Source organism: Triturus cristatus, chromosome 1_2 (assembly GCF_964204655.1).
Source record: "Triturus cristatus chromosome 1_2, aTriCri1.1, whole genome shotgun sequence".
NCBI lineage: Eukaryota > Metazoa > Chordata > Amphibia > Caudata > Salamandridae > Triturus > Triturus cristatus.
The window spans coordinates 583,047,105-583,068,418 of NC_140580.1; the positions used below are offsets into that span (position 1 = coordinate 583,047,105).

The 21,314-nt window shown below is 45.6% G+C and overlaps 1 protein-coding gene across 7 annotated transcripts in view; it reads right to left on the bottom strand.

The window, feature by feature from the left end:
* Positions 1-21,314, bottom strand: part of CNNM2 (cyclin and CBS domain divalent metal cation transport mediator 2) — a 1,019,413-nt gene that overhangs the window by 388,462 nt on the left and 609,637 nt on the right. For all 7 annotated transcript variants that reach the window (XM_085606606.1, XM_085606603.1, XM_085606596.1 and 4 more), the window contains exon 2: positions 387-530. In XM_085606606.1, coding sequence (XP_085462732.1) covers positions 387-530 — 144 coding nt within the window. The remainder of the gene's footprint in view (positions 1-386; positions 531-21,314) is intronic.

A 21,314-nucleotide genomic window follows, 5' to 3' on the forward strand; every position in this document is an offset into this window, starting at 1 on the left:
TCTGAATCTATTAGGTGTATATGCGAAAGGGATGGATATGGCCAAAGTTGCATCGACTGCACATTTAACAAAAAAAATCATGCCCACAGTACCAGTGACAATGTCCGATAGTTTTCAACTTAACATCAAGAACGGCAAACGTGATAAAGACTTGTTGTCCTTGACAACAGGTGAAAGACAAAGATACTTCACTCGGAGAACAGTCACTCTGTATTTAAATCTCGTATTTCCCCTTGATTTCTCCACAAGTTCATAAAATGTAACACATTATTCACACAGTGTTTAATAAAAAATGTAATTCCCCGGATATCTAACAAAACATAATAATAAAACACCGAACAATTACACATTGCTTTTAATATACAAATAAAATTAATTCTACTCACTATACAAATCTGTTTCATCGAGAATTTCCGATTTGATGATTTCTTCAATCACATCTTCCAATGTGACGATCCCCAGAACTTCATAAAACGGATCTCCTTCGCCCTCGTTATTAACCCTCTGTACTATGGCCAAATGGGATTTACCTGTTGAATAAAATATAGTAAATCAGAAGATCGTCAGATTTTCAACAATGTGTTTAAAACCGACGGTTTACAGTGTTTAAGTATATAATTTGATATGATTCACAAAAATTATGACAATTTATTAGCATTCACATTCGGAATCCAGTGCATAAAATAAGCGCTGCATGATATAACTTTAGGTAATCATCACATAGGCAAGCAGTTTTCTGGCACATAAAACGTAAACTAATAATTCATCGAATCATCGGAGGAATCCTCCGTGGGGTCAATAAACAAAACAGATACCGGTGTAAACAGCCTTCAGGGCTCAGGTTCCCTTTTATATTAAACATTAAGTTTATGACCCCTCTGTAACGTGTCAGTGCACATTTTTCAGGCCATATTATTCGTGCAGGGCCAAAAAGTGGTTAGGCTAACTGCGACCTACAGCCTACTGGGGAGGGGAGGAGGGTGGGGTTTCGATAAGGTAAAGAGGAGTACAGAGACGCCGTCTCAGGTGGCACAGTCACGACAGTACCTCCCTCAGGGGGGTGACATGGCCCCTTCAAAGATAAGCCAGGAGATGTACCTGGAAAGACATCTGCAGTGCAGCAGTAGCCATATAGCCAGCGCCTTTGTGTGCCCACCCTAGAATCACAACTCTCAATGAATGGGGACCTGCTCCTCCAGGAGTAAAGGTTTGAACTTCCGCACAGCATTTTGAGGCGGTGCTCTTCACAGCACATGTTCTAAATCTGTAGGTTGGTGAGAATTCAGTTTTTTTCTGGGAACTGGGCTCCCATCCCTGGCCTGCATAGTTGTAGAAACAAATTACTATATTTTGTCCTCCCTACCGCAAGATTAAACTGTTTGGGACACTACATCCCCTCCAAGTTAAAGGACCAGATAAAATATAGAAAGCAGACTTAACTCAGTAGTGTCTACGCTCCCCTGTCACCAGGTAGCATGGTACTACTTTTTTCTGTAAGCATGCTCCATGGAACAACTTGAACTGGGATATAAGGCAGGGAAAATATGTCACTATACACAAACGTTGAATAGGGAAGGACATACTAGAAGGAATAGGGATCTAGGCCTGACAAATGCCCAAGACTTAAAAAAGGTTAAAGACATAGGGCAGACACATCTCAACTCATTGACAGTATGGGTCCTTTTTAGATCGAAGCCTACCAGACAACACAGCTGTCTGGTTTGATAAAGACATCTGGGGGAAATTCAGAGAGATGACCTAAGAATAAATCTCAACCCATTCTCAACATTGGCTTTGTGGTTTGTAACTCACATTCTCTGGCTTTCTATTTGCTGGCTTTATTTGCTTTAGGATGTCCAGCTTCAGTTTGTCCCTCCAGTTGCCCAAACCTTGTTTACTATATTCTTCTACAAACTCGCTTTCTGTAAACAAGCCTTTGAACCTTGTTCTTATCTTGTCACATTTGCTGTGCATTCAAAGACAGAGGTAAAATGCCAGACTCTCTCTTCCAGGGAGCCAAATGTGTTTTTCCCTTCTCTGACCTTAGAGTGAGATTTTATGGGATGATTCTGCAGAGTACCCATGTAAGAGGAGAGGGTGTAGGATGAACAGAGCTGATGTTTCAGAATATATCAGAATTATTATGTATGAAATATTTTTTAGTAGAGTGGAAACAAATATTTGAATACGATTAAAACACATCACTACACTAGGTGATGACATTCGGACACATTAACGTACGTGTGCAGTAAAACTGTATTTTGGTGCAAATTTAATGGTCATTTCAATTGAAAATGCTTTGTCTGTAATGGCAGTGCGCTACCACACCATGCTTATTTCACACCACGCCACTCCATTCCACACCCTTCCACTCTGCACTACACCACTCCATTCCATTCTAGGACTCTCCACTCTACAACATTCCACTCTACTCTAAGCCCCTCCACTCTAAGGCACTCTGCAATACGCCACTCCATCTATGCCACTCATTTCATGACAACACGCCACTCCACTCAAGACCCAGACACTCCACACCACTTATCCCGCTCCACTCTACCCCACTCCAATCCACCCCATTCCGCTCCACAGCAATGTACCCCAATCTACCCACCCCACTCTACTTCGCTACAGTCTAAACCAGTCCTATCCCACTCCAATCTACCCCACCCACACCAATTTACTCCAACTCACTCCAATCTACCCCATTCTACTCCAATCTAATCCACTCCAATCTACCTTACTCCACTTCACACAATCTAACCAAACAACCCCACCCCACACCATTCCAATCCAATCTACCCCACTACACCCCAATATACTGCACTCTACTCAACTCAAATCTACCCCACTTTGATCTAATCTACCCCAGTCTACTTCCAACCCACTACACTTCAATCTACCTCGATCCACCCCACTCCAGTGTATCCAATCCAACCCACTGTCCTCCAGTCTACACAACTCAATTGCAATCTACTCCACTCCAATCTACCCCAGTAGAAAGATGTCCCCCTTATCAAAGAACTGGAAAGATTCCTCTAAATTGTCCTATTTAGCTTGGTGGTATGCTGTATGTCACAATCATCGCCTCGATACAGCACTCATTCATCCTATCTCTCTTGCTACTAAACGTTCTCACCTTTGGGGCCCACTCACACAATTTCTAGATGATACAGTGAAGAAAACTCCTTTACCTAGTCCCTCACAACAAGAAGTGACCAAGCCTCCTTGACCTCCTATTGTTTATTTATAATTATGTTTAATTTATCATTTTCTATAATATATATATATTTTTTAATTTTTTATTTTAATTGGGTATTTTTGACATGTACTGTTATTTACGATTTCTGTGAACCTTTGCTTGTATTCATATCATCATCTATATTATCCTTTTACTATTTTAATGGATATTATATATCATTATTGTTCTTTATTACACCTTCATGTATTTATGTATTAACAAATGACTGCATATATGAAGTATTGTTTTTATGATCATATTAATCTTTTCAACAAACCTTTTCTTGAACTTAAAAAAAAAATGAAATATGTCCCCCTTCATTCCAATTAACCCCATTCTAACCTCCACTGCAATCTATTCAACTCCTCTCCACCCAAATATACCCCACTCCAAACTATACCTATCTACTCCACTCGACCCCAATTTACCTCACTTGACCCCACACAACCCCACCACACTGTAATCTAGCCACTCCACTCTAGTCCACCCCATTTCACACTACCCCACTTCATTCCAATCCACCCTTCTCTAATCCACCAAATCTACTCCACTACATTACTTTACACTCCAATCTATCCCACTACACTCTTCCGTAATCTATCTCACTCTCCTCCAATCTCGGTTCCGCTCTAATCCATCCAACTCCACCCCGCTTCAGGCCAGTCCATCTCACTCCACTCTACCACAATATACCCCACTCCAATATGCTCTCTTCAGTCCACCCAATCTACTCCACTCCAATCCACCCAATCTACCACACTCCACTGCACTCTATCCCACATCACTTCCCTCCAATCTACTACATACCACTCACATCCCACTTCACCCAAATCTACCCTACTCTAATCGCCGCTACTCCAATCGCCCCTACTCCAATCGCCCCTACTCCAATCGCCCCTACTCCAATCGCCCCTACTCCAATCGCCCCTAATCCAATCGCCCCTACTCCAATCGCCCCTACTCCAATTTCTCCAACTCCAATCTACCCCACTCCAATCTACTTCACCCCAATCTACCCCACCCATCCCAAACTACCCCACTCAACTGTAATTTATTCCACTCCAAACAACCCCAATCTACCCCCACTCCATTCTACCCTACTGTAATCCATTCAACTACCCCTCTCCAACCTTCCCCACTCTACTTCAATCTACCCAACTCCACTCCAGTATACCCCTCTCCACTCTTCCCCAATCTACCCCACTCCACTCTAATATAACCCAATATATCCCACTCCACTCTACCCCAATATATCCCACTCCACTCTACCCCAATGTACCCTACTCCAATCTACCCTAGTCCAATCTACCCCACTCCAATATATCCCACTCCAATCTAAACCAATTTACCCTACTACACTCTATCCCAATCTACCCCAAATTACCCCACTCCAATCTGCCCCACCAACATTTAGCCATGCTGAACAGCAGCCAACCTGATGTGGCTAAAACACTATGCCAAAGCCAATAGCACTCACATAGGCAAGAACTATTGGTTTTCCAATGCTTGCTTTTTTTTAGTAAAGAAAAGGAACCTGGACTTTTATTTTAAAACCTTGCAATACGGAGGACATAATAATTGGCTCCTGTCACTATGCATTTGAATGGTACTGATGACCCCCAGAGGAAAATGTTCCACCAACTGCCACATACACTCATATCTGGAACCAATATTAAAGCCAATAATTAAGAGCTCATGGTAAGGCCACTGTTTTTATTAAGCAAAAGTGAGACGCAAACCTGATAATGAACCATGTGACCTAGTGTGGGTGACATCCTTTTAGGAAAGATCTCCAGTACACTCAGTGAAGGTGTATAACCATGATGAAGAGTTGATATTTGTGGTATAAGGGAGGACATACTATATGGTGCTTCAATTTCCTCTTGTGTCTACATGGTTCGAAACAAAATTTTCATATAAAATTTTACAATGGAGAACCTACTCATACACTATTGACGGACAAGTTACTTACCTTCCGTAACGCCTTATCTGATAGAGACATGATCTAGCCACAGATTCGTTATCTTTGAATTTCACAGGCGTCAGATTGGATAAGGAAGATTTTTCTTCGAGCAATACCCCCTGCGTGCCAGTAGGTGGCATCAGTTGGCTCCGTGTGACGTCTCAAGCAACGGCACCATTGTGACTTCCGCACCACCTTTATAGGCACCACCTTGGCGCTCTGTCGTCAGTTACATTTCACAACTTTCCACACCAGAAGCACAGAGCCAGGAAGTACACTGACATTGGTGTGTTTCGAACATCTAGGACCCTGAAAGGGATCAGCCCTGGCTCTAAAAACCTGTCAGCAGTGCAGGAAGGATGGGTGGGTCAGTAAGGAATCTGTGGCTAGATCATCTGTCTACCAGATAAGGGGTTACCAAAGGTAAGAAACTTGTCCATCTGTTAGAGACATCTAGCTGCATATTCCTTACCTTTGAATAGATACCCAAGCAATACCATCCCCGGCGGAGGGACTTCGGACAAGTTTAGAGCAAGAAGTACTGCAGGACAGACTGGCCAAAAAGGTCGTTGTGAGGAGGTCGAAGGCACACCAGACCGGAAGTGGGACAAGACGGGCTTGGACGCCGAGAAACCACTGGAAGAAGACAGCGGTCTAGTGGCGCTGGGACGCGACGTCAGGACGTCAGCACGGGCGGACAGAAATAAGAGCGGAGATTCAAACCCTGTGTTGGTCGGCGGCGGGAGAGCGAGAATCAACGGAGGAGCCGAGGAGAAGGAACTGAAGAGAAGAGAGCGTGACGAGCAGAGAGAGCAGCCCAGCGGAGGAGACAACGGAGATCTTCCCTGGGAGATCCTATACCGCGGACAAGCCCGGCGGCCCAGAGAAGGGAGAGGACGCCCCGGGTCCCAACGAAACGGCCCTACTCCCGGGTCGTGGCCCAAGGCAAGTAGCCCAAAAGGGGTCGTTCTGGTGGGGGTGGTGGGGTGGCACGGGGAGATAAAACACCTGTGGTTTCTCACGCCACGCCCTTCATGGTACCTTCACTCCCTAACGACCCGTTCCCTTTGCCCTACACAACGCTTGGTGGTGGTAGGACAATAAACCCAGAGCAGGAGACTGTGAGCTAATCCCGGCATTTTGTTTTCCTTTTTCCTTCTTTCTGGAGCCCGCGGGAGAAAGCAAGAGTCACAGAATGCCTGAACGCAAGCATTAAGGACGGTCCTGAGAAGGGAGAAGACGATCCCAGTCATTGTTTAGCCACTGTGTTTCATATGAAGTAGTCCACTTCTTTTATTACTTTGGAAGAGACCCATCCGGTCTATGGGACTTATAAAGCAGAATTCCTACAAAAGACGTTCCCACAATAAAATAAAGTTGTTGAAAACTCAATACTGCGTGCGTCCACTAGTCACCTACATCCGCCGGTCCCTCGAGCCGCCCACAGTCGTCCATGCAGACTTGACTGTCCAGGCAGAGGGGCTTGGTAAACAAATGTCGAGGACTAAAACTCCACTTTGCAGCACTGTGGTAGCAGCCTTAGCTCTGGAAGAATGAGCCTTTAAGCCTTCAGGAGACTGCTTTTTGGCCAAAGCGTAGCAAACTGTGAGGATGCCCAATCCTGAGATAGTCTTCTTCTGCACTGCACAACTCTTCTTTGCTCCCACGTACCCCGCGAAGAATTGGTCATCCACCCAGAATTCTTTTGTGTGGTCATGTTAGAACTACAAAGTTCTTTTTGAGTCGAGGGATGCGGAGGAGCATAGAAAGTGGACAGGGGGACAGATTACCCGACACCGAATGGTATCACCACTTTGGTAAAGAATGAGGCCCTAGTGCGAAGCACCAACTTATCAGGGAAGATGGTCAGGTAAGGAGGCTAGGATGACAAAGCCTGCAATTCGCTCACCTTCCTGGCAGATATAATTGCCACTAAAAAGGCTGTTGAGAACTAGTTAAAATGGAGAGCACATTAGAAAGATTAGAGCCAAATTAAGGTCTCACTGAGGCATAATGTAAGAAGAAGGAGGGAACATATTTACAAGTCCTTTGAGGAATCTATTTACAATGGGAGATTTGAATAATGAGGGTTGGTCTGGCAGGCTCTGGAAGGCAGACAGGGCCAAAAGCTACCCTTTGAGAGTGCCCAATGCAGAGCCCTGCTGGGCAAGGGTCACAATAAAAAGCAAAACTTGAGAAAGGGTAGCAGAAAGAGGATCAATAGATCTTTCTGTACAATATTTTTAAAATTAGTACCATCTTGGTAAAGGGACGCCTGGCTGCCAAAATATCATTCCAGACTTCGGGAGGAAGGCAAAAGGCTATCAACTGCTGCCGCTCAATCTCCACGCAAGAAGGCGTAGAGTTGACTGGTTTGGGTGGAGGACTATCCCCTGCTGCGACAGAAGATCCTCCCGAAGGGGCAGCCTGATTGGAGGATCAATGCTCAGTTGGAAAAGCTTGGGATACCAGACTCGACATGCCCAGTCCGGTGCCACAAGAATGACTTGGGCCCGGTTGCTCCTGATCTTCTTGAGCACTCTGGGCAGTAGTGGCATGGGTGAAAAGGCATATAGGAGGCTTGATATCCACTCAAGACGAAAAAGATCTCTGAGCGAGAGCCACCTTGGAAACTCCAGCGTGCAAAACTGTTGACATTACACGTTCCTCAGCAGAGGCGAACAGATCTAACCAAGGCTCCCCCCACTGTTGAAACAGACCTTGCGCTACCTCCGGATGGAGACGGTATTTGTGATCCACAAGGCATCTATGGCAAAGTTAGTCTGCCTTGGCGTTCAGAGAACCTGACAGATGTTGAACCACCAGGGATATGCCCTGCTGTTCTAGCCATGTCCATAGACGTAGGTCCTCTTGACAAAGGGTCCACGACCCCATCCTGCCCTGTTGATTGCAGTTACCACGCGCTGGTGTGGTCCATGGACACTTGAACCAGCTTTTTCTTGATTGAAGGAAGAAAGGCTTTCAATGCCAAGGGAATCGCTCGGAGCTCCATCAAGCTGATGTGGAGTCCGGATTCCGTCAGAGGCCAGAGTCCTCTGATCTCCACTTCTCCCAGATGGCCACCCCATCCCAGAAGTTACACATCTGTCACTACTGTGTGGTTTGGTTGGGGAAGGGAGAGGGGCCTGTCTCTGATCAAATCCCGGTCGGTTAGCCACCACTTCAGATCCTGTGAAGGTCTCTCTGATATCTGGACCATGTTGGAGAGATTACCCTGATGCTGCGCCCACTGGAACTTCAAGTCCCACTTCAGAGCCCGCATATGCCATCTGGCATGGGACACTAACAGAATGCACGATGCCATGATGCCCAGCAGCCTCAGTCATTCTCATTGAAATTAAGGATCGAGGCTAACACATTGGTATCATTGCCTGAATATCTTGGCCTCACCATTTGGGAGGATAGGCCCGAAACTGCACTGTGTCCAGAACAGTTTTGATGAAAGGGAACGTCTGAAAGGGAGTCAGGTGTGAATTCAGCATATTGATAGTGAATCCCAGTGAATGCAGGAGGTTCGCCGTAGTCTGGAGGTGAGAGATGACAGCCTGGGGCAAGCTCGCCTTCAACAGCCAGTTGTCAAGCTAGGGGAAGACTGGCACCCCTGATCTGCCCAGCTGAGCTGTAGTCACCGCAATCTCCCTGGTGAATACCCATGGGAGCGATGGAAAGGCCAAAGTGGAGCAATGTGAACTGAAAGTGCTCTTGGCCTACCTTAAACCACAGGTAGTGCCGATGAGCAGGCAGAATGGGAATGTGAAAATAGGCGTCCTGAAAGTCCAACGCTTTCTTCCAGTCTATTGGGTCAGACAAGACCTGAGCCACAGTGAGCATATTAAACCTTTCCTTTTTGAGGAAGTAGTTGAGGGATCGCAGATCTAAGATAGGGCCCAGGCCCTCTTCCTTCTTCAGAATCAGAAAGTAGCAGGAATAACAAACACAGCCAGCTTCTGGCACCAGAACCCTCTCTATGGCTCCCTTGGCCAAGAGTCATGACTTCCTCCTGAAGCAAATTCAGGTGACCATCCGCCAGCTGGTCACAAGTTGGAGGCATGGAAGGAGGGGTAATCTTGAAGGGGAAAGAGTAGCCCCTTGGCACTATCTGGAAGACCCACCTGTCCGAGGTGATGTTCTGCCAGTGGTGGAGGTGATAGCTGATCCGGTCACAAACTGGCTGCCCATGATCGTGAAGGGCCGGACTAGGAAGGTTTGGAGGATGAGGTTGCAGAGGAGGGGAGGGGGTGGTGTGGACTGAGCTGACTTCTGACAGCCGGACCCACGGGGTCAGAATGAGCTGCGCCCATGCAGAGTTTGTTGAACTTGCGCTGTCTTGTGGATGGGTTATGGCTGGCGCGAATGAAAGCCTCCTCTGTCGCCAGGAAAGGGGCGAAAGGCAGACTGGGGTCAAGTGGCCACTGAGAGGCCATAGGACTTGACCGTAGCCCGTAAGTCCTTAAAGTGCTCCAGCACCATGTCTGCCTTGTCTCTGAAGAGATGGGTATCATCAAAGGCATTTCCATGTGAGAGGCCTGGACATCCCCTAAAAAGCCAGAAGTCCTCAACCAGGCTTGACGTCGAACAGCAACCATTGATGAAATTGCTCAGTCCAGCGAGTCAGTTGTGTCGAGACCACAACAAATGGCGAACTTTGCCACATCTCTCCAGTCTGATACTGCTTGGGAGATATTAGCCAGGGCCTCCTCTGGGACCTGTGGCAGCACTTCGAAACAGTTTTCCACAAAGGTTGGGAATAACGGCCCAATAAGCATGCGGTGTTCACCAACCACAATGCAAGGCTGGCAGAAGAAAAGATTTTCTTACCCCAACTATCCAGCCTCTTGGATTCCCTATCCAGGGGTGTGGAAGGGAAAGCGCCTTTGGCGGTAGAGGCTTGGACCACAAAGTTCTCTGGGGTAGCGTGGTTGGTGAGGAGATTTGGGTCATCCGGAGCAGGACGATGGCAGCAGACAATGGTCCGCTGTGATGGGCTTGGACCGGGTTCCCAGCAGGACATCAGTTAAGGCCTTGTTGAAAGGCAGCAAGGGTTCCGAGGAGGAGACACCAGGCTGCAGGACTTACGTCAAGATACTTGTCTTGACTGCCATGGAAGGTAGCTGAAGGCCCCGTACCTCAGCTGCTCTTTGCAACACCATAGAGTATGATGCTCCCTCCTCCGTAGCCACGATAGGAGGAGAAAGCAGGCCAGAATCTGGAGAGGTATCCAGTCCACTGGACTCACCAAATTCCTCATGCCAATCTATTTCTTGGTAAGGCTAGTCTTGTAAAGGGTCCAACGACCCCTCCTAATTTTCCTTCATTCCTAGTCCTTCAGAATATGGCTAAGAAAGTGACCTAGAACCTAAGGGTTCTGATCTGGCTGTGGGTCATCGGGGATAATAATGGGGTTGGCGCCGCTGGTGGGCGCTGGCAGCATAAGGAGGCTCGACGTCTGGACCGGCACTAGGGATCATCACAGTGCTATGACCGGCATTGGTCCAGATCCATTGGGGGTGAGGTTGGGGGGGGGGGGTCACTGGCACCGGAGCTGCTGGTGCGGAACCCGATGGACCCCCCCCCTTCTGAGCCTCTAGGGACCAAAGGTGCGCTGGTAGGGTCAGGCCACCCCAATATGAGTCACATGACATCATAAAATTCCTTGAGCTGGGCGGAGGTCGACTGGCTCCTGGGAAGGCTAGGAAGCATGGAGCCAACCCAGGTGCAGATTCCGCGGAATGAGGCCTTTAGCGCAGAGAAGTCAAAGCACGCTTTGACTTGTTATGCTTCTGAATGAGTAGACGACTTCCAATAGGAGGACGAAGACTTGGGACTCCTGGAGTGGTGCCCGGACCTTCCTCTCGACCGGGACCGTGAACGAAACCTCCGAGGAGAACAACGTGGTGCCGAGCACAGGGCAGCAAGCAGCTTTAGGGACCGCTCCCTCAAAGCTTTCGGAGCCATGGTCCGGGAGTCGGAGCACAACTTCGAGTCATGGTTACGCTCCAGGCAGCAGAGACAAACCAGGTGTTGGTCCGTCATGGACATGGCGCAGTAACAGGAGCTACATGGCTTCAGTGCAGAAGCCTTCTTTGACTTGAGGAAAACCTACACCAAAAAAGGTTTAACAGAACGTCATAAAAAGCATGTCAAAAAGTGACAGAAGGTAGCTCTTAACGGATCTGGGCTGGATGGGGTGGAAAGAAAAAAGACCGGACGTCAGTGCGTGGAGGTGGTGCCTATATAGGTGGAGCAGACGTCACAATGGCGTGGACAACGTGATGACGTCAGGTGGAGCCAACTGATGCCACCTACTGCCACGCAGGGGTATTGCTCGAAGAAAAATCTTCCTGATCCAGTCTGATGCCTGGGAAATTCAAAGGTAAGGAATATGCGGCTAGATGTCTCTATCATATATAAGTGACTGTGGAAATGCACTCAGTTCATTGCTAGTATCACTGCAAAGGAACACGTCAGTCTTCTCAGACAACTGATATGCACTGTCTACTCTTCCTACAACTACTTCCCTCCAGTGAACAAATTCCCAGTTCATCAGTCTGGCAAGCAGGTATTTGATGCTATCATCTGATATGGGAAGGTCACAAAAATAGAAAGTCTCTTCCGCATACCCATACAGTTCAGCTAATAGTGGAGCTCTGCCTTCCTGAAGCATGTGCACTAACACTGTGCATGACATACCTTGTTGCAGATGTCAAATTGTGTGACATTTAAGGGCCCGGTTGTCTAAGGAGACCTGAAAAATGGAAAATGGGAAGAGGTTTGTATCCTAGGTAAACCAGATGTGCAACCTAAGTTCAGGTACTCTTCTTTATGGAACATGAATGTTTTTTCTGTTGCTTTTGGATTGGTGGGATACTGAGCATGTCACAGAAATAGCAAGCCTTATTGGCTGAAATGAAAATATTGCTTTGTTTCATTTCTTGTAAAAGAGTATCTCACTTGAGTACACTGAATAATAGAGCAAGGTATTTTTCTATGGAGCCCCTCCTCTTGCAATCCATTAGTACCCCTCACCTACTTGGTCCTGTTTTTGGTCATAGGGTACTCTTTCAGTGATCCTAACTGCCCACTGACCCCCTCAGATCTGGATCTTCTGCCATGCAGAATACAATAATGTATCACTTTCACTGAAGGCTCTGCTAAAAAGGCCCTAGTGCCTGCGAAACTACCCTTTACACTGAGTCATATCTGTGTTCTTAGCATGCTTGGCTTAGCTAGGCGTCTGGAGGCTGGATGTGTTCCCATCCCATCCATGTGGTGTATGGAGTGGCCTCTCACCAACATTGCTAAGAGGAAAAAAGTAGACAATGAGACTGAGGAACAACTTAAGCAAAATATTATAAATATATACAATTCCTCCATTCTTCCAATCCTCTGTCTGCGTCTTGCAAGCCCAATCCACGCCACCTATGCATCTGGCTTCCAACATCCCTGCAAGCTGAACCACCAGCAAGCCACATCCGCTTTCCATAGAAGATGCTGATCAAGGCAGAAGAAACGGACTGCAGGAGGCTATAAACATGCAGAGCACTCCCCAGATGTACCCCATCACTTCTGCGATGCCAATCTCTAAAAATGGTGTCCAAGAAGCCTTCAGCTTTCTGGTGTTCATGCCTGAACATTGCTACTGCATGTTCCTCTGCCTTCTTCAGCGATGCATTCACTACAGCTGGCCGCACCAGCCTCTCTGACAGGTGTGCTCCCTCCTCCTTCCCACCCCACTATTCAGAGGCAGCTGCCTGAAACATTAATTACAAGTAAAGCCAACAAAAAACCCATTGCTTCACGGCAGATCCACCAAAATGCAGTCGCCAAGCATGTCGCTCCAACTGGAGCTTAACCCTAAAACACCACTGTATCTGAAAAGGCAACAGTAAAACAGTAAACAAAAAAACAAAACTACAATAAGGAGAGGGTGAACCCGCTACCTATCTTTATGGAGAGAAGCAAAACAAGGGAAACACAAGAAGTTGAGAAGATGCCCATTATGGACTTAAACAGGTCAGGGGTCATATGACAAAGTGTTTTGTTATGTTGCCTTCTTCCCTTGGAAGCGATGGGTTTTTAGCATTTTGTTTATTTTGTGTAAAGCTGTGGTTTGCAGAAAAAATACATAGCCACCTTGCTCTGAAGAGAAGAATAACACAGCCTCCTTGATTTGACATTGAATCAAGTATTTTGTCTTGTTGGACTTTCTGTAGTTTTATGTTCTTACTGTGGACCACTTTACTTCCTCAGACTTTTACTTTTCCTCCTTTACCTCATCCCACTTTTACCTTGTCCCCATTCCTTTTGCTGAAGTGACCGTTACATTCTGCCCATTACTTTTTCCTACATCAACTTTGTCCACTTTCACTTCGTGGCCCCACATTAACTTTATCACAGTACTAACAGTTTCCTGAACATTCCTTTCAATTAATTTACTTAAACATGTACCCTAACTTCAAATCTAACTAAATGAAATGTATTTGTTTAACATAATTAAAATACAGAGGTACCTTATTCTAACAATACCCTACCCTAAGACTAAAGTAATTTATTTTCTTTAGAATGTCATCTCAGAATGGCAGTATCTTAAAATAGGATTTAGGTCAGTATTTTTGCAGCTTGAAGAATTGCGGATAACTAAGTGAACATGTATGATGATCTTAAATGTCGTGGTGTTGTTGTATTGTACACTGGCATTTAAACTATTTACATCTGCATGTTAACGAGTTGCTCCAAGACAATCAGATTGTGCAGTACTTACTTCAGTGAGAATTGTACCCTGGTGGAATGGAAACTTCATTCCGAGTCTAATATTAGACCCAGCTTTGGAAAATTCCTTCTAAATGATCACAAGCTGAGAATAGCAGAAGAATTTTGACTTCGAGTGGACACATTTTCCGAAGATTTTTTTTTGCTTATGATACTGCATGGGAAAGCAGATGGGAATATAAAAAAAAATTGAATTTCCTTGACCTGATTGCATGCTTATATCAATATACTAATAAGCACTGTGTCCTGCCTGGCAGAGCTGTCATGGTGTATTTGCATTCTTCCAGCATTAGCATGTCTCTCGTGTAATAGTTTGCATACTTTCGAAAACGACTCGTTCTGTTATGTTCCCAGCCATCACTTGAACCATAACTTATAACTGAAGACATTTTGTGTTTTGCTTGCAGCATCTCACCATATCCAAAGTACTCTTTCTAGCACCGGTTTACTTATAGCTGTGCTGCACCTCGTGTTTTCAACAGCTAAGTAATCTCTTTGCAGTCTCAAGTTTATATATATCTAAATATATTTTGCCTTCCCAGTATATTTTGATATTTATTTTGTCAACCAATTTGAGGCCTAATTAGGAGTTACCGGAAGTTCGGGGAGATATTGATATATGGTCTTTAATTAATGCTTACAGTAGGATCTCCCCCAGACTTTTAGTTCCCCAAAAGAACCATGTTGGGCCAAGGATTAGTGGGTACTTTTCTGCAGGTTATGTCCAATTCCGGACACTTTTCACCCGAATTGGGAATTTGGACAGTCCTGCATTTAGGGCTGTTGCTATACAATAGTATGTAACAATTTCCCAAAACAGTAAAGGTGCCACAGAATGCCCGCATCCAAAAACAGGTGAAGAACTGCCGGAGTGAGTATGTGTATTACAGCTTGCATATCTCGAAGCAAATTGTAAAAGGTGAGCTTCACTTTTTGACAATTCGACGTAGCAGAGAGGGTTTGAAAAAAGTTTGCTAGGAGGCTTCAAGGTGATAAATAATATATTGTGTTCCCAGAAAGGGTGGGATTTGTCTTGCCAGTAGGACCTGCTTCATTTCTTTTTTTCTGAAACTCTTCTACTCTAACCTATTCTTCATTGCCAACAGTTAATTTGCTGCCATAAATCCAAGCAATAGTGAAAACAGTTCCTGTTGTGCGATTTCTCTTTTTCATGGCACTCACTTTATGTTTGCATGCTTGTACTCCATGTCACTTAGGACAACCAACACAGATCCATTTTCTGACTGCCAACTTTAGGAAAGCTTGTGAGAAATCTGTAGCTCTCTTTATGATAGCATTCTTCTAACCTCAGATTCCTCACCTTGGGGATACCCTCATGTGCTTAGCTGGATCCGGATAATTTTCAATAGCTGTTCCCCAACGCGTTGGTCGGTGGCGTCGTGCTGCTCTGCGTCGGACCCGTCCCACCCCTATGTGACATCGGTCAAATATATCTGCACCATCTCAGCATGCTAGCGTCAGTTCCTTTCTTTCTGCACCTTCCAGCGTGGATCTGGAGCTATTTCATATCCTTTCAGCTTTGCAGAATTTCTTTCCCTCAGAAAATGTTTCTTTGTTGGCGTGTCCCCACCTAAAATGAAAAGATTCAAATTGTGTAGGGACTGTCATTGGCAGATATCGGTGACTGACCCCCAAGAAGTCTGTCTCTGGTGTTTCAGCTCCATTCACAATTCAGTGTCCTGCGACTTCTGCACGAAGATGAAACAAAAGGTCATCTGTGACTGCAAAGCTACAGCACACCGAAGGAAGTCAAAGAAGACCCGGTCCCACTTGAAGTCGAGAGCATGGATGCGTTCTTTCTCCTGAGACTGTTCTTGTAACCAATTGTTATAGAAGTCACAATGTTCAAGTAAGTCCAAAAAAGAAAAAAAACCACTAGAAGTACTTTGTCCTGGCACTCTCACCGTTTAGAGTTTCGCAATGCTCCGGATACCTCCAGGACATGGAGTTATTCCTCAAATTTCAACCAGATTCCAACTTTGCTCCCAATGTACCCCAACTTCTCTGGGCCATAGACGACCCCACAACAGCTCCATGAGCTAAGACTGGTCATGGACCAGATCTTTGGTGCCCCTCCGAATCACTCTGGAGTACCTTTGGGCTGTATGCTTTGAGCTCGCCTCCAGTCTGTGTACCTGGCTTATCTGTCCCCGACACAGACGGTGCCCCTTGACGAAGGATGCTTTCTTTTTGAGCTCAGCTCCACCACCTGTGACCCCAGCATAATGTCAGATGCCGCATTCGGTGCCATGACCAACGCCGCCAACCAGTTTGAGCCTTGATGCCAGAATTGGAGCTGGTAGTTTTGTAGGACACAGAGGCCAATCTCCCCCTCCAACCCCTTACCCGAGGTCGCAAACAACACATCTTAACTCCCATTTGGACCCTTAACATCCCAACAATTTGATGACAATGATGCAGATGATGGCAGCTGTGAGGATGAGAAACATTTTCATGGTTTACAAGATGCCAGTGGCCTGTATACTACTCCAGAAATTGACCTTTCCTCCACCAATCCTGCTTTGGCAATGGAAGAATCAACCTCCTTAGCAAATGTGATCAGAAGAGTATCAGAAGTATTAAACCTCCCCTTATTCACAACAGAGATCAAACAAGTGTTCTTACTGATGATTCCCTGTAAGATGTACTGATGAGCACCAAGGCAAAACATTATCTTACCCTCCAGTCAGCAGGCTGATATCAAGGCGACATAGGGTTGCCCCCAGGGATTTGGATTTCCTCTTCCAGTGTCCCACCCCAGAAAGCATTGTGATACAGGTGTCCATAAGCAGAAATAATCCAAATGTGTTTCTGACCACTCTGCCTGATATGGAATTCAGATGCATATGCTTAATGCATATTTTCGTCAATTAGCCTTGCCTTCAGGTGAGTAATCATCATCTGCTTCCTGGGGAGGTACTCGCATGCGTTATGGAGTAGAGTGGCGGACATCTATCCCAGAGGACATTCAGCCTACCTTGCAAACTCTCATATGAGATGTCCAGGAAGCAGCAAAGTATTCTATACACTTAGGCCTAGACACTATGGACTGTCAGAGTAGAGCAGTAGGGATCAACGTGGTGCTTATGCGCTATAATTGGATTTGCTCCTCTGGCTTTTCCAATGATGTCCAGCAAGCCCTAATGGAATTATCTTTTGGAGAAAAGGTAGACTCGGTTCTAGAAGAATTTGCAGATGGCAAGGCTAATGCCCGCTCTCTAATTCTAGCTCTGCTCATTTGGCAGTACCCCCAGCAATGTCGCCCCTTTTGAAGTTTTGGCTGGGGTTACCAGCAGAGACAGGGTCAGAACATGCCCATCCAACAACAAACCCATCAGTCCTTTCAAGGTAGAGGCAAGGAATTATGCCGTCAGCATTCAAGCGTAACGATCTACCCAGACTCAGGCGTCCCCCCCCCTCCCCGCTGCTGCAAAACTGCTTTATCTTTCCCTTTACAGTACACAATCACCATGTAGTAAGCTGCGTCACATTCTAACTACCCTGGTGGAGGAGCATCACAACTGACCAATGGGTACTCCAAATGGTGGTACACAGATACTCCCTTCCCTTCCGGTCACACCCCCTGGATATGCTACCTTCATTGCCACACACCCCAAGGACCACTTGCCCATGTTCCGTGAAGAAGTCATAGAGAGGGTGCTGACATCCTCAGTCATGACTGCCTTCTATTCTCATTATTTCCTGGTGCCATAAAGGATGGAGGCCTTCGTCCCACCCTTGACCTTCACCCTCTGAACTTTTTCTCTTGGAAGACTAGCTCAAAATGCTCATCCTGGCCCCAAGTTCTGTCTGCCTTGGATCCAGGAGACTGGATGGTGGCTTATTGTTTGCAGGACGCCCATTTCCACATCTCCGTCCTGCAATCCCACAAATGATTCCTGCGACTTCAGGTAGGTCACGAGCACTTTCAATTCTCCTTGTTCCCATTTGGCCCTACCAGTGCACATTGAGTGTCCACAAAAGTGATGTTGGTTGTTGCAGCTCATTTGTGGAGTTTAGGATTACCAGTCTTTCAATACCTCATTTACTTGCTACTAAAGGCGAACTCCCTACAAACAGTCTTCTACCACCTCCAGATGACGGCTGACCTGTTGACATCATTGGGCTTTTACATCAGTGTGCCAAAGTTACACCTGACTCCTTCACGAGCCCCCTTCATTGAAGCCATTCTGGACATGGTGCTCTTCCAACTCGTCCTCTGCCTCAACAAGCCTAGGACTTTTGGGCTATGATCCCAGTCTTTAAATTTCTTAACCTGTGTCTCATTGAGAGGGGCTCTGTGGCTTTTTGGCCTTTTGGCCTCCTGCATCCAGCTTGTAGACTACACCAGGTGGTGCATGTGGCCTCTGCAGTGGGATCTAAAGTCTCAGTGGGCTCAGCACAAAAGAAACCTCTCAACATCCATACAGGTATCGGGAGAGACTGCAAGAGACCTGCAGTGGTGGCTGCTCAACCACAGTTGGGCCGGCTGCAATACCCTCTCCCTTCCCTACCCAGAGTTGATGGTTGTGATGCATCGATGCTGGGTTGGGGCAGTCACTGTGAGAGGTGGAGAGCAAAGGACTAAGGTCTCAGGCAGAGGCTCACCTCCACATAAGTTTTCTGAACTTGCAAGTGATTTACCTGGCATTGGAGGCGTTCCTCACCACCATCATGGAGAATGAGTACAGATTTTCACTGACAACTAGACCGTCATGAGGTATTGCAACAAACAGGGTGGTGTGGGGTCGCCATGTGCCGGCAGGCTGTATGTCTCTGGAAGTGGCTGATCCTTCAAAGCATCTCCCTAATTGCCCAGCACTTGGCAGAATCTTGAAATGCCACAGAGGATGAACTCATCTGACTTTGTCTAGTGGATCACGAATGGCAGTTGTACTCGAAGGTGGCACAGTGCATCGTCCAACAATGGTTAGAACACTAGCTCAATCTATTTGCGTGTTGAAGTTGCAGATTACGAGTTACCTCGTGGTCTGGCGGGCGGTCCTTTGGTGTTCCCACGGCAGTGCCTATTAAAAACAAACCGCAATGAGAGCGCCAAAACCTGTTCTTGCACGCCATGGATTGTGCAGTCCATGCCCTGCAGGAAAAGGGATGCATGCAGGGGGGCTGCATGCAGGCAAGAGGGCACACCATATGCCCCCCTGCATGCAGCCCATGGCCCTGAGGCAGGGCCCCCTTTGTTTCCTCAACGACACAGTTTTCATGGCAGCAAATATGCTTGGCAGTGCAAACATGTTTGCTGTAATAATCATTAGACAGAAACAGATATATAAGATTAGTAGCACCAACAGAGTAAATAAAATTCTACCGTGATGCTAAAACAGTAAATAGATGCAGGCGTATCGATACATGGCAGTAATCAAGCGTACTATGCAGATCCTTTCTAAGTGTACATGACATGTATGTGGGTGTAAAGCCAAGAATCCCCTAGTAAGAGCCAACCCCATTACCTGATATGAGAGAACGAAGAAACCCGTCTTGGTCTTGAGTTGGACACCCCACAAGGGATATCAGACCACGGCGTACTAGAGCATCTGCATGCAGGGACCTCAGCTTCTTGTGTTAGTGTGGAAGCCTCTCCTCTGGTTACCCAGTGAAGATGTGGTTCTTTTATACCCCAAAAGTACCCTCAGGGGTTTTACCTAGATATGTAATGGTTTGCCATTATGTATAGTGTACATGTTGTCCAAGGAGGACGATAGCGCTGACATTTGTCCAGAGTTATTATACAAAAAAATGGTAATCCTGCTGTGCACGTCCTGGCTAGGGGATTAAGATATGATACTAGAAATCCTCATGCATAATAAATGAAGCCAGTTTTGTAGAAAACTGGTCGACATTTATTCGGCACATAACTAGGTAAAAGGTCAGTGCTGGGACTGTTATGTAGAGCAAGGTAGGACAAAGGTAGGTATAAGGTTGTGTAACCACCTGGGCCTAGATTGGGGTTCATAATATTAGGATTGTAAAAGTATCATTATATTATACAGAAGTTAAAACAATTTAAAATAATAGAATTTTGTTGAACATAAGATTAACATTAGTATTACTATAAATTACTATAAATAATTGAAAATGTTATTAAAATTAAGGGGCAGTGTTAAAATAAATTATTTTCATTTAATAAAGTAACATTTACAATTTGCTTTTAAAACGATATAATCAAATACAATGTTACAATGTATTTATGTGATCAAAAATGGATAAGGTTAACATTAGGGTTAAGGTTTGTAAGTATTAAAGTTTAAATAATTCACTCTAGGGTTAGGTTGAGATTTAATTTAGCATATTAATTTAAATATCTTAAATGTACATTATTATAGGATTATAGTAAGCATTAGGATTAAGTTTGATTTAATAGAAAATGATGGGTAGGATTTGTATTCTTCCCTGTGCAATAACCATCTCATCTGTTTTATGGACTTTGCAGAGTCTGGTGTCGTACTACACATTTTAATGTAAAATCTTGAGATCCCAAAAGTGAAGAACCCCTTATATGTTACCTTTGGCAGAGGAAGGTTCCGGTTGGCGTGGCAGGTGTATTGCTTGTTCACAGAGCAATGTTATCCACGTAAATGTGCAGGGCCTTGTTTTGTGGATCAGGCTCATAATTTCAGTCTGAACACATGAGCCAAGCCAATCTGCGAACATTCATCTCATTTTGCGCATTCACACATTCTCTTTATGAATTTGTGTATTTGCAAAATGCACCTTTTTGCTAATAAGCGCCATGTTCAAGAAAAATTGAAAACTGTTTATAACAGCGACCACATAAGATCAAAAACAAAGTCTGAAAGGCAAGAATATCACCATTTGAGGAAAAGGCATTAAACAGAACTGCCTCTGATTAATTAGTGAGGTCAAACAGAAAACGTGCCACTTAAGATAGGGTAAGATAACAAATTGAAAAAATACAATAAATTAAGAAACTGCTCTAACGGATCACCCCACGATAGGGAGGGGCAGAGCGGCATCCAAGATGGCTATGATCTCATTATAAGGGGTGAGCACATAATTCTGCCCCGCAAGCGGAGTTTGCGGAGCTTTACCTAGTTCCAGCAAAACTCCACCAACCGACACGTGGCAGAGCTTTTTCTCATGCACGGCTCACCAACGTTTAGTTGGCGAGCGAGAATTTGCGTCCCCACTTGAGATTTTCAGGCGTTGAGATTTTTCAACGCAAGTGGTCACAGCAGGTCTCAACTATTCTCATTGAGAAAGTTGCCGCTCAAGTAGAAAATCTACTTGAGAGGCAGAAAGAAGCTGCGCCCTCTGACGTGC